The sequence below is a fragment of the Colossoma macropomum genome, unplaced genomic scaffold, assembly GCF_904425465.1.
Source record: "Colossoma macropomum unplaced genomic scaffold, Colossoma_macropomum, whole genome shotgun sequence".
NCBI lineage: Eukaryota > Metazoa > Chordata > Actinopteri > Characiformes > Serrasalmidae > Colossoma > Colossoma macropomum.
The window spans coordinates 17,723,369-17,735,586 of NW_023494793.1; the positions used below are offsets into that span (position 1 = coordinate 17,723,369).

The 12,218-nt window shown below is 37.7% G+C and overlaps 1 protein-coding gene across 9 annotated transcripts in view; it reads right to left on the bottom strand.

Moving 5' to 3' along the window:
• cacna1db (calcium channel, voltage-dependent, L type, alpha 1D subunit, b) overlaps positions 1-12,218 on the bottom strand; it is a 138,796-nt gene that overhangs the window by 39,848 nt on the left and 86,730 nt on the right. For 8 of the 9 annotated variants that reach the window (XM_036578681.1, XM_036578688.1, XM_036578687.1 and 5 more), the window contains 9 exons: positions 11,266-11,343; positions 9,561-9,648; positions 6,424-6,450; positions 4,222-4,382; positions 3,856-4,081; positions 3,028-3,235; positions 2,158-2,278; positions 904-1,018; positions 519-579 (listed from right to left, as the gene is read on the bottom strand). In XM_036578681.1, the coding sequence (XP_036434574.1) occupies positions 519-579; positions 904-1,018; positions 2,158-2,278; positions 3,028-3,235; positions 3,856-4,081; positions 4,222-4,382; positions 6,424-6,450; positions 9,561-9,648; positions 11,266-11,343 (1,085 nt within the window). The remainder of the gene's footprint in view (positions 1-518; positions 580-903; positions 1,019-2,157; positions 2,279-3,027; positions 3,236-3,855; positions 4,082-4,221; positions 4,383-6,423; positions 6,451-9,560; positions 9,649-11,265; positions 11,344-12,218) is intronic. The other variant, XM_036578689.1, reaches the window with a different exon arrangement.

A 12,218-nucleotide genomic window follows, 5' to 3' on the forward strand; every position in this document is an offset into this window, starting at 1 on the left:
TGATCATAATGTTTGACCACCCTGGTACCAAACTCAATAGGATTTCCTAGGATGGGCTTCAAAACCAAGAAGAAAGTAAATTATTGGCCTGTCTTTGTTTTTTAGCTAACTAGTTAACCATTTAACTTGTTAGCGTAAGTGCCATTGCTAATGTTAAATGTTATAATTATGTAGCTAATAAGCCAGGTCAGTTGGGTTTGTAGTTGAAACTCAATTAAAAACTAGTGGTGGTCATATCATATGACCAAGATTTTCAGGATGATTTGCTACAGCATGGTCAATAATTCCACGACTCCCAATAGCTGAAAAGATAAAGCATCTCAAACACTTGCAGTGGCTGTTGGCTGGTGCCACTGTTGCAACACATCTGACATTGCATGATATCATACATTAAAATGTTTGTTAATAGGTTAATTCTGTGCTCTCTGCTCCTTTGACTTAAAAAGAACTTCCAGCTTATTTGCTCAAGAGAAAGAGAAAATATGCAAAGGAATGCTTCAAAAACAGCAAACATTTACCTTAGTTTCTTCATCTTGACCTTCAGGCTTTTTCTCCTCTTTCTTGTCTGTGCTACCACTCCTTTCAAAAACAGACACTTTTATTAAAGCGTTCTTTTACCCTGGACCAAAGTGGCATAACTGAAGATATTTCACATAAGTGTCAAGTTTTATTCTAGCAAGTCAGGGCTCTGCATAGGCATGACTGATCTCAAAATAAATTCAGAGTGGTGGTAGAGGAAAGGCAGGATTTATATTTTCAAACTGCTTGGGTCTATGCAAACTTGTCATAAGTAATCATATTCTGCTCCTTCTTACTATAATTTCTAGGCTTCTAATGTCTAAAATCAAGACCGTTCATATATGTTCGTTGTTCTACTTCTATTTTTGATGCCCTGCTGATTACCTGGCTCTCTTCCTCCTCTTGTTCTTCTCCTCTTCCTCTTTCTGTGCTGAGTTCAGACTCTCCGCATCTGCCAGGTTGTCCACAGCGATGGCCAAGAAGACATTCAGCAGGATGTCTGATTAAGAGGGTCAAGGTCAGAAAACAACACATTACACTGGAACAAACTCCAGCATTCAGCAGGCACAGAATATTCTGCATCTCTTACCAGCTTGTAAGAAAAGATGCTTGTGAACAGAAATTATACTTGCAAACATAAAATTTACTGAATGGCACTGAGTCACATTTAAATAACTGCAATACAATATTCCACTTTTTCCTTTCCAATACCAATACTGATGCCTGGTCCTCAAGTATCTGTCAATACAAGGTATCGATTACAATTCTCACTTTACCTAACTTAACTGCTCAACTGGTGCCTATAAATCATGATATTTATATCATTCCACTTTTTAAATATTTTATATTGGTATAAGCGGTTTTGCGTGTCAAAAATGAAATACACTAAGCTTTAAAGTATAGCATTTAATGGTGGGATAACTTCACATTTGAATGGTTTCAGGGCTATGAAAATTCGTTGTGCTCTTTGACATGGTTCATCCATAAACGGCCATTTCCTTAAGGGCCCATATCCTACATTTTTCTTGTATTTTAATTTTTTATGTACCAGAAACATAACCTGACCATGATCATTTTCTCTCTTTATCCCTTCGAATTAAACAGGATGTTTTCTGTTACTGTGTCGTTAAGAGTGATATATGTAAATTACCTCTGTTCTGATTGGTTCTGTATTGTGCCTCGTTCAGAAAGCTGTATGGGCTGAAACACTCCTTATAGCTCAGTGTGAATAGGCAGGGCTAAACTGCTGTAGGCTGAACAGGCAGATATATGTAAATAAACAGATTTTCATTAGCTTGAGGGTGGCACAATGGCGCAGGGGGTAGCACTGTCGCCTTACAGCAAGAAGGGCCTGGGTTTGATTCCCTAGCTGGGCGACCAGGGTCCTTTCTGTGTGGAGTTTGCATGTTCTCTCTGTGTCTGTGCGGCTTTTCTCCCTATACTACTGACACGTTGCTTGCTTTAGTTAACTCCATCTACTTATGCACATGCAAGCATCACTCATGCATGTTAGAAACTGCTTCATGGTATCAGAGTTCTCTATTGCTGAAATCAATATTTGAGTGCCAGTATCGCTATCATTGCACCACTACTAGCTAAGTGCAAACAAAGTGTAAGACTGGGTGGCCAGAAGGATACAGTTTCCACAGATGAAGAGGATGATGAAGTAAATGCACACCACCATGCCAGAGGAAGAAGGGCCTCCATATGCCATGATCCCATCATACATTACTGTGTTCCAATCCTCACCTGTCAGGATCTGTGGACACACACCCAGGAACATGCTGTTTATAATAAATAATTTAAGATAATTTGTTAAAGTTGCATTAGTAACGCAATAAATTATTAACAATACTCAATTTTTTAACACCACAAATGCATTTCCATAGTTTGACCCTTCAAATCATCTGTGGTCGGGTAGGCTAGCTGTTTGCGATATAATCTGCAAATACGAATTCCAAATTGCTTTTAAAGCAAAACTTCAGCTCGAGACTGGGTTTGAAAACAATATTTCGGAACAATGAGAGTTGTTACAATCGCAGAGGAGCTAGAACCAGTGATTACATTCAGGATATAAACAGTCTTTGGTTGAAGCATACAGCTGTAGTGAAAGCTGTGTTTGCTTAATTTAATCATGTGATTTTCATGTTTAGGATCATGTGAACTCTGCATTTACATGATAAAAATAATTTTACTGAACTACTGAAAATAATGTTATTGAATTATTGAATGTAATAAATACGTAATACATAAATAAATAAGTCATTCTGATAACAACACTCATATTGCTATAACAAATACACTCTTCTTTAAATTGAAAAAATCTTTCTTAATGGTCAAATTTGAACAAATAAGAAAGTTGTCATGATTGACAAAATAATATGATAAATCATAAAAATTTTAATATTTGACAGCCCTGAAAACATAAAAAAAGTTTGTTTCACTATGCACACAAACACATATTTTATGATATTTTATGCCATATACAGTACATGCATAAACACACACCTGAAAGACAGTGAGCAAGGCTTGAGGGAAGTTGTCAAAGGTGCTCCTCTTGGTCACCGTCTCATCAAAGTTAAATTTTCCACCGAAGAGCTGCATGCCGAGCAGACTGAAGATGATGATGAAGAGGAAGAGCAGCAGCAACAAGGATGCAATGGACTTCATGGAGTTCAACAGAGATGCAACTAAGTTACTCAGAGATGCCCAGTGACTAGAGAGACAGCCAGAGAAACAATCATTCAGAGAGAGAAAAACAAGAAGATTTAGTGGTATACAGTAAAATGTTTATGTATACATCTGAATTAGGTGAAAATTGTGAAAAATTAATGGAGTTTTCTCCATCTTTTATATTGCAAAGCTTTTGCAAGGGAAACCCTGGTCAAAACTGTTCTCTGTGCTGGCACCGAGGTGGTGGAACGAACTCCCACTGGCTGTCCGTACAGCAGAGTCTCTCGCTGTCTTCAAATGCAGACTGAAGACACATCTCTTTATACAGCACTTAAATGAGCACTGAATTAAGTATTGATTGTAATGTATTGTACTGCACTTATGTATTGTATTGTATTGCACTGCTCTGTGTTCAACTCTGTTCCTTTTTCTCTAGGTGTCAATAATGACTTTCTGATTCTAGCAGTTTCTGAGCTCAGGACTGACTTTCTCTCTAACCTATTGGTAACTAGCAAAGATACTTTCTCTGGATAGACAAAGCACTTTTTGTAAGTCGCTCTGGATAAGAGCATCTGCTAAATGCTGTAAATGTAAATGTAAATGTAAATTAAAGAGCCTCCAATAAAGTTCTGGATCAGCTTCAACTCTCGCCTGGTTACTCACCGCGTGACCTTAAAGATCCGAAGCAGACGGACGCAGCGGAAGACGGAGATGCCAAGAGGCGACATTATCTCCAGCTCCACCAGGATGGTCTCCATGATGCCACCACACACAACGAAACAGTCGAAGCGGTTGAACAGAGACACAAAATACGCCTGCAGCCCCAGACTGTACATTTTAATCAGCATCTCACACGTGAACATGGCCAACAGCACCTTATTGGCCACATCTGGAGGGAGATGGAAATAAACTAGGTAATGTTGTGTGAAAACTTTCTCTATCATATTTAGGTGACATTTCACTTCAATAGTAACAGTTTGTGGCTATACCCAACCTCAATAGTACGATTAGTTGTCTGTGTGTGCTCACCTTGTACTTCGGTGAGCCACTCAGGTTGGTTGTAGTGTTCTGAGGATATGGTGAGAGTATTAAGGAACACCAGGAGAATAACCAGCCAATAGAAGGTGGTAGATTTAACTGCTGCTCTGCATTTCCGACGGCAGAACCTGTTCCACCGTCGCCAGCTACGACTAGAGACAGAGGAAGTGTATCAGTGAAATACAAGTCAATAAGAAGTCAGCATTCACGATGAGCTAGGTGGGCAGACAGGTGAAGCTGAAGTAATTGTTTGTGTGTTGGGGAGGGGTTCATGAATGTGTGACATTTTGAAGCAGGGCAGCCCAACCGCATTCCTGGAGATCTACCCAGTTCCAACCCTAACATAAAACTACCTACAGGCCTACCTCTAACATTCACGTGTCTATGAGCTCTTTAATTAGGTGGAACAGGTGTGTTAGATTAGGGCTGAAACTAAACTGTCGCAGGCTGAGTAGCTCATGAGGAGCAGGTTTGGGCACCCCTGTTTTAAAGAGACTGTTGGCTGCAGCAGTAAGGCAGTGAAAGTGAATAATATCATAATTATAATTGTAAATTAATATTAATGCATATGATATATAGTACCATGCAAATGTCAGAGACCAGTACAAGTTATTCACTTTATTTATTTTATTCACTTTACTGAGGATATTCAATATAATCAATTTGCAGAAAGAAAGGGGAAATTCTAAGAAAATCTGTAAAAAACAGATTACATGGATTGTCAGAAGCAGAAAACTTCTAAGACTGAACTCTGTAAATGTAGAAAACTTTTCCTTGAAAAACTGAAAGCAAGTCTCTTGAAAAGACTGGAAGCTGCAAAAAAGTCAAAAGGCAGGAACACAAAAAATGAAAGATTGATATTATATTTAAATATATTTTCTGTTAAGTGTTAAATGACTTGAAACTACAACCCCAGTTCCAAAAAAGTTGGGACGCTGCAGAAAATGTGAATAAATGAAAATAAAAGCAGAATGCAATGATCTGCAAATCTCATAGACTCATATTTTATTCACAATAGAACATAGAACATACATCAGATGTTGAAAGTGAGACATTTTACCATTTAATGAAAAATATTAACTCATTTAGAACTTGATGGCAGCAACGCATCTCAGAAAAGTTGGGACAGGGACAACAAAAACGCTGGAAAAGTAAGTGGTACTAATAAAAAACAGCTGGAAGAGCAATTTGCAACTAACTCATATGACTGGGTATAAAAAGAGCATTTTAGAGAGACAGAGTCTCTTAGAAGGTTCACCAACCAAAAAATCCCACCATCTACAGTACATAATATCATCAAAAGATTCAGAGAATCAGGAGAAATCCCTGTACGCAAGGGATAAGGCCAAAGGTCAATATTGGATGCCCATGATCTTCAGGGCCTCAGGCGGCACTACACTGAAAATGAGCATGATTCACTATACTGCAAATCGCTGCATGGGCTCAGGAACACTTCCAGAAATCAGTCTATGAAAACAATTCACTGAGCAATCCACAAATGCAAGTTAAAGCTATATTATGCAAAGAAGAAACCATATGTCAACAAAATCTAGAAACCCCACCGTCTTCTTTGGGCCAAAGCTCATTTAAAATGGACTGAGGCATAACATTCCTTTCCCAAAACTTGAGCAACTGGTCTCCTCACTTCCCAGACGTTTACAGACTGGTGTTAAAAAAAAGGGGATGCCACATAATGGTAGACATGGACCTGTCCCAACTTTTTTGAAAAGCGTTGCTGCCATCAAGTTCTAAATGAGTTAATGCTTTTCATGAAATGCTAAAATTTCAACATTTGATATGTGTTCTATGTTCTACTGTGAATAAAATATGGGTCTATCAGATTTGAAAATCATTACATTCTGTTTTATATACATGTATGTACATTTTACACAGTGTCCCAACATTTTTGGAATTAGGGCTGTAAATAAGTGACGGATAGTCTGACTTTTGCACAGAACTGTAAGTAAAGTTTATTGATTTCCGTAAAGTTAAAAGTGGTTAAAAATGATCATGAACAGTCAGTACACATGGTTACACAGTTATAGATGATATGAAGTGTAAAACCACCCATAACCACACATGCAGAATACCCACAGTGGTGAAAATGGTCATGCAGGTAGTGAAGATGTGCCATGCAGATCAACTAGAATACCCAGGCAACTCAGCACAAGAAACACCAACTGACTTACTGACCTGAACTTTGACTTTGTAATTTTTTGACTGAAAAAGTGACAAAATGGTACAGTTACTATAATGCACTTTTAAATAGCACTGCTAATTGAGAATGCTGATGTGCTCCATTGCTTATTTACACACAACACAAGCCCTAATCCATCTGTGATCAAATCCTCTTTTGGAGTGCCATTCACCTCAGTGAAAAAAGGGTAAGCTAGATGTGACAATATTTTTAACATTACATAATGGTGTGATTTTATCACATAATGACAATGTGTATGTAATTTCCTAGAGAGAACATTGCGACAATGGAAGATATTAGTTTTACTCTATGTGCACATGTATATATATATATATATATATATACCGATCAGCCATAATATTAACCCCACCTTCTCGTTATTTCTACACTCGTTGTCCATTTTACCAGCTCCACCACAGAGCAGGTATTATTTGGGTGGTGGATCATTCTCAGCACTGCAGTGACACTGACATGGTGGTGGTTTGTTGGTGTGTGTTGTGCTGGTACAAGTGAATGAGACACAGCAGTACTGCTGCAGCTGTTAAACACCTCAGAGTCACTCATGGACTGAGAATAATCCACCAACCAAAACAACTGTGCAGGAACAGACAAGCTATTGTCACTAATTTTACACCTACAAAGTGGATCAACAAGGTAGGAGTGTCTAATAGAGTGGACAGTGAGCGGACATAGTGTTTAAAAACTCCAGGAGCATCGCTGTGTCTGATCCACTCGTACCATCGCAACACACACTAATACACCACAACCACGTCAGTGTTACTGCAGTGCTGAGGATCATCCACCACCCAAATAGTACCTGGTCTGAGGTGTCCTGACCATTGAAGAACTACATTGTTCTGACCATTGTATAACAACACTTAAGTACACTTAAATGCTAAGTGGAAGAGATAAAATGGACAACGAGTGTAGAAATAAGGAGATAGTTTTAACGTTATGGCTGATGTACATATGTATGTGTGTGTGTGCGTGTTTACCACACATTTGTTTTCTGTGAGTGCTGTCTTTGTATTATGGCCAATCAAATCATGATGCTCTCTGCCAAGCTCCGCCTCCTTTTCTCAGCCCTCCAATCACTACTTAGCAACCTTTGCTATCTGCCATCATCTGAAGTCTTCAGTTAATTATCAGTGTTTAGATTTGAACCTCTACTTTCAGTTAAAAGATGTAAAAGTGAATGTTTAAAAGCAAGATTCAGTCTCATAGGGCGTTGTTACAATGCTTTTGATTTTACTACAAAAGCTGACATATCTTTTCGCATCTCAGCTGTCTGAATTTATCTCAGTTATGTCGTTTTCTCTGGGACCACCACCATGGCAATATGCTTTAGCCTATGATTAAGTTTAGGTTATTTACGTTTGCTGTGTTTTTTCCTCGTCTTTGTACGTTGTCTTTTTAACTTAGCTTGTTGTCTTCATTGAACCAACGTGTCTGTGTTGGGCAAGCACATGTCGCTTAGTGAAGAGCGCTGTAGTAGTTGTTGGTTGTGTTAATATGAATCATGCACTGCTATTGTTTTGTATCACCAAAGGGTGGAAGCATTGAAATAGATAGGGGGATGACAGCACAATGACACTGTGGAACCCAGCACGTTTGGAAATCGTTATTTACCATAGTGGCCTACCCACTTTTTTAAGATGCCTACCCAAAACTTATTTCTGTCTATGCCACTAAACCAGATGTTCATTTTATTGGAAACATGGATACTGAATATACCTGGTCAAAACCTGAACTTCAACAAAAACACACCATTAGATGTTCTGAGAAACACTGGCATGTGTTCAAAATACTTCAGGTAGAAATGGCACTGATATACAAGTAATGCTATTACTATAGCAACATTTACATGGCTGCATGCCACTATCATTCGTGTATTGTTACTGATTACACCAGTTCTGCTAAATAGGCACTGAACTTTTTTTTCTCTCAAACTTATAACCACAGCATTAATTTTGCAATACATCACCAATGCACTGCAATTTTATTTTATTTTTATTTTCTGATGAAACAAGAGGGTGGACAGTTTAAGTGTCAGGGCTTGCTTTAAAAGAAAATATTGTCACTGTTGGAACAAAACCTTGTATTTCTATCCTTTTTTTTAACAGAATCTGAAAATATCAGCTGTCCTTTACAATGTGTTAAAATGTTGTGATGAACAAACTGATTGAAATGCTCCAAATAAACTTTACCTTCCATTCAGTGTCAATGACATTTTCTTCCTTCTCCCAAGGCCATCAGGGGACTTGTCTTCAGACTAGGAGCTACATGATGCAGATCAGCCCACCCCTAACTCTAACTGTTTTCATACAGTCTATATGTACACACATAGGATTGCCTTTGTACTAAATAAATTTTTCTATAATCTGCACAATTTTAATCTTCTCTTCTTACTCTACTTATTTCCTATTTAGTATATTTATATGCTTATTATTTATATGCTACACTGAGATAAGGTGTCTAGCTAGTGATAAAATGAAAACTGGCCAAAGCTTTTTTCTTAAATCTGACAATCATGACAGTCAATATGCTACAAACTAATACTAGCTAAGTTAAGGTCCCATCAACATTTCTCACCACCCATCTGCTTGGACATATCTTTATCCTCCTTAAGTATCTGTTTTATTCTTGTCCTCTTGGTGCCATCTTGTTTTTTTGCAGTTTTTACCAGGGCTGTACCATCTGAGGTGGGGGCCACTGGTTTAACCTCTAAATTGCTGCTGATATGCACTTGGATGTAACCTTTATAGTTTGTCAGAGCAATCTTGTGCTTATATGTGTGAGTTCATAAATTAGCACACAGTAACTGGCTGAAAACACTACAAGCCCACCAGGAATTCTCTTGATTCTCCTGATTACCCACTCTGGAATTGCTTTCTCCTGTAGTGACCATTTTGGAGATATGAGGTTTTGTTGCAACAGCGACGATATGCAAATGAAAGTAAGGAAGTACATCTCATACTTTGAAACATGCACATAGATTAAAAAAGATTTTAAGGAAAGACTGCCAAGATGTATCAAGATGTCTGTGTCAAAACTGTGTGTTAATAAACACTCTGGAAAGCTTGAAACTGTAGACAAGCATTCTTCCTTTTGTTTGTATGTCTTTATTTCTCACCAGATGGGTCCACAGCAGCGGGCCTTGTCATCCTCTCCGTTTGGGTTGTCCGTGTTAACAGATTCGGTCTCACTGGTAGGCATGCTCGCTGAGGAGTAGAAAAGACACAGTCATGAAGCAGTATGGGCTGGCCTTGACACTTCAGGATGACATAAATGGAATTTCAAAAAGTTCCTATGTAATAACATATTTCTTCTATCAGTTACAGAAGTGAAAATTCCATCACAGACAGATAACGTTAGCTCAATAATAAAGCTAAGATGAACGGTACAGCTGTTACAGGCATTGACAACCAGTACAGGTGTGAAGACTGTCTTTTATGCATGTATAGCTGAGTTGCAACTTGCCGCCAACACTGAAAGCACAAAACCATTAAAGGGACAGTTGGCAAAAAAAAATAATTTACACAATCTTCCCCGAGTATTACATGCTGTTATGTATAAAAACTGACAACATTTCAGACAGAATTCAGGCTTCAAGTTGACTGCTATTATTGTTTATAGATAACAGTATGTCATACAGGGTAAGAAACCACATAAGCAAGTCTACTTGAGATTATGTAAAGGGGAATTCCACCAATTTTTTAAACTTACGGCATTAATTAATTCATTCAGAATAGTTTGGTGTAAATTATTCCTTTCTAGAGAAACTTACTGAAACACAACTGTTGACAGTGGTGGTGATAATGAACAGACATCTGAAAAGTTTAAAGCCTTCAAAATTACAAAGCATATTACAAATATGCTGCCTGACATCTGAGATATTGTTTTACAACAGTTTGTGATAAGCTATTGGGCTACATTTCTTCTTCTTAACGACTGAATTATGCAAAGATTTTGAAAAAGTGATGGAATTTCCCTTCATACTTTCGACACGGTTTGAGGTGTATCATGCAGTTTGCACAATTTGTGGAACACAGGCTTCCATTACTTGTTAGCTAAATTAGCATTCAAAAGTTTGGAATCACTTGCCATTTTAATTATTTTATCATTTTATCTAATTATAATGATTTACAATAATCTATACAATGTGGATACAAATATTACAACCACAGTACACCAAAAGGTATTTTTAGATGTTTTATTCAATATTTCAAGAATTCTGTGAATAAAATCATAAAATTACACTTCTATAACCTATTTACATTAATGTTTGTCAGGTTTTCTTTGTGGTATTTGATCTCCTCTTTCAAAACATGACAAAATCTGGATATTAATTTTATTATAGCTTAAGTCTTGATGCTTTGTATGACTTTCTTAGTCATTCTTTAGCTCTGTCCATCCATGTAGTTTAAAAGCTTTCTAGTGTCCTATTAGTCATTTTCAACCTTTGGACTAGCATATTTGAATAATTTTATATATTTATCTTCAACCAAATAGGTTTTACATTGCTTAACATATTTATTCCAAACTTTTGAACATTAATTCTAAGTTTTTGAATACTAGTGTAAATTAGTGCAGCTCTGGTAAAAAAAACAAAGAAGCAAATGTCAGACAACAAATATAACTTTTCTAATCTGAGTTAGAGTGTAAGGGGAAAATTGTGTAATTATTTTTTTTTTTACTAAACTATTCCTTCAATACTTCCCAGGGTGAAAAATTATACAAAGTTTTTGTTTATATATATATTTCTATTTTTTCGAAACCACCTCTTTTCCATTCTCTGCCTCACATTCAAACACACAAACTCAGTTGGCAGAATTTACCCTGAGTCTCTGTGGACTGACTGAACCAGCCAGACTTCCCTGCCTTCTTCTTCTGGGTGAGATCGGCCATCGTCACCCCTTTCAGTTTACACGCAGTTCATGCAATCAGACAGCGGGGGGAGACAGAGAGACAGAAGAGCAGGAAGAGAAGCCGCTATCAGCATCTACCGGTTGAACACATAGAGCAGCGTTACAGCACTCACAGTTGAAAGAGACAAATGCAGAAGAGCGCAGGAAAAAAGAAGAAAAATAAGAGAAAGAAGGAACTGTGTGAAGCATTTTCAATAGAGGACGAGGCTCATAGGCTGATGAGGAGGAGGAAAAGTACAAAAACACAACAGTCTAACACAGGAAGCAAATAGGCATTTAATTACAGCGGCAACTAGATTTCAACAACAGCATGCTGTTTGGCGGGTAGTAAATTACGGGTACTACTGCATAGCTTAAGCCACGGAAAAGAGACACAGCAAGAGAGCCAAAGGCTACAGGTAGCTCCTAACTACCAAATCACTCTCTCATTATCTCACACAACTGATAGGGTTGCCACTTGTCCCGGATTTTCCTGGACTGTCCAGGTTTTTGTTTGCCTGTCCAAGAAAAATATAATTCTATTCCTAGAAATTTTCATATGTTAGTGTTTCTTATTCTTTTTATCCAGTCAAACAATTTGTATAGTAAAGCTCTATTCTGAGTCTGATTAGTTTTACATGGGGAGGTGGGCTAATGAAATTTCACCACAGCAGGTCTGTAATGTTTATGACCAATTTGCACAGATAGAAAATCTGAGTACAAATGACAGAGATGGAAGTGGCTACTTGATCCACACACTCATTTCCTCCAGAAATGAGAAGAAAACATGTTCAAACATTTTTAGTTAAACTGTTATTCTATTCTCCCTAGTCATGTGTCTTGCTGTCTTAAGTGAACGCACTATGTCACCAGCACTGTTAGCC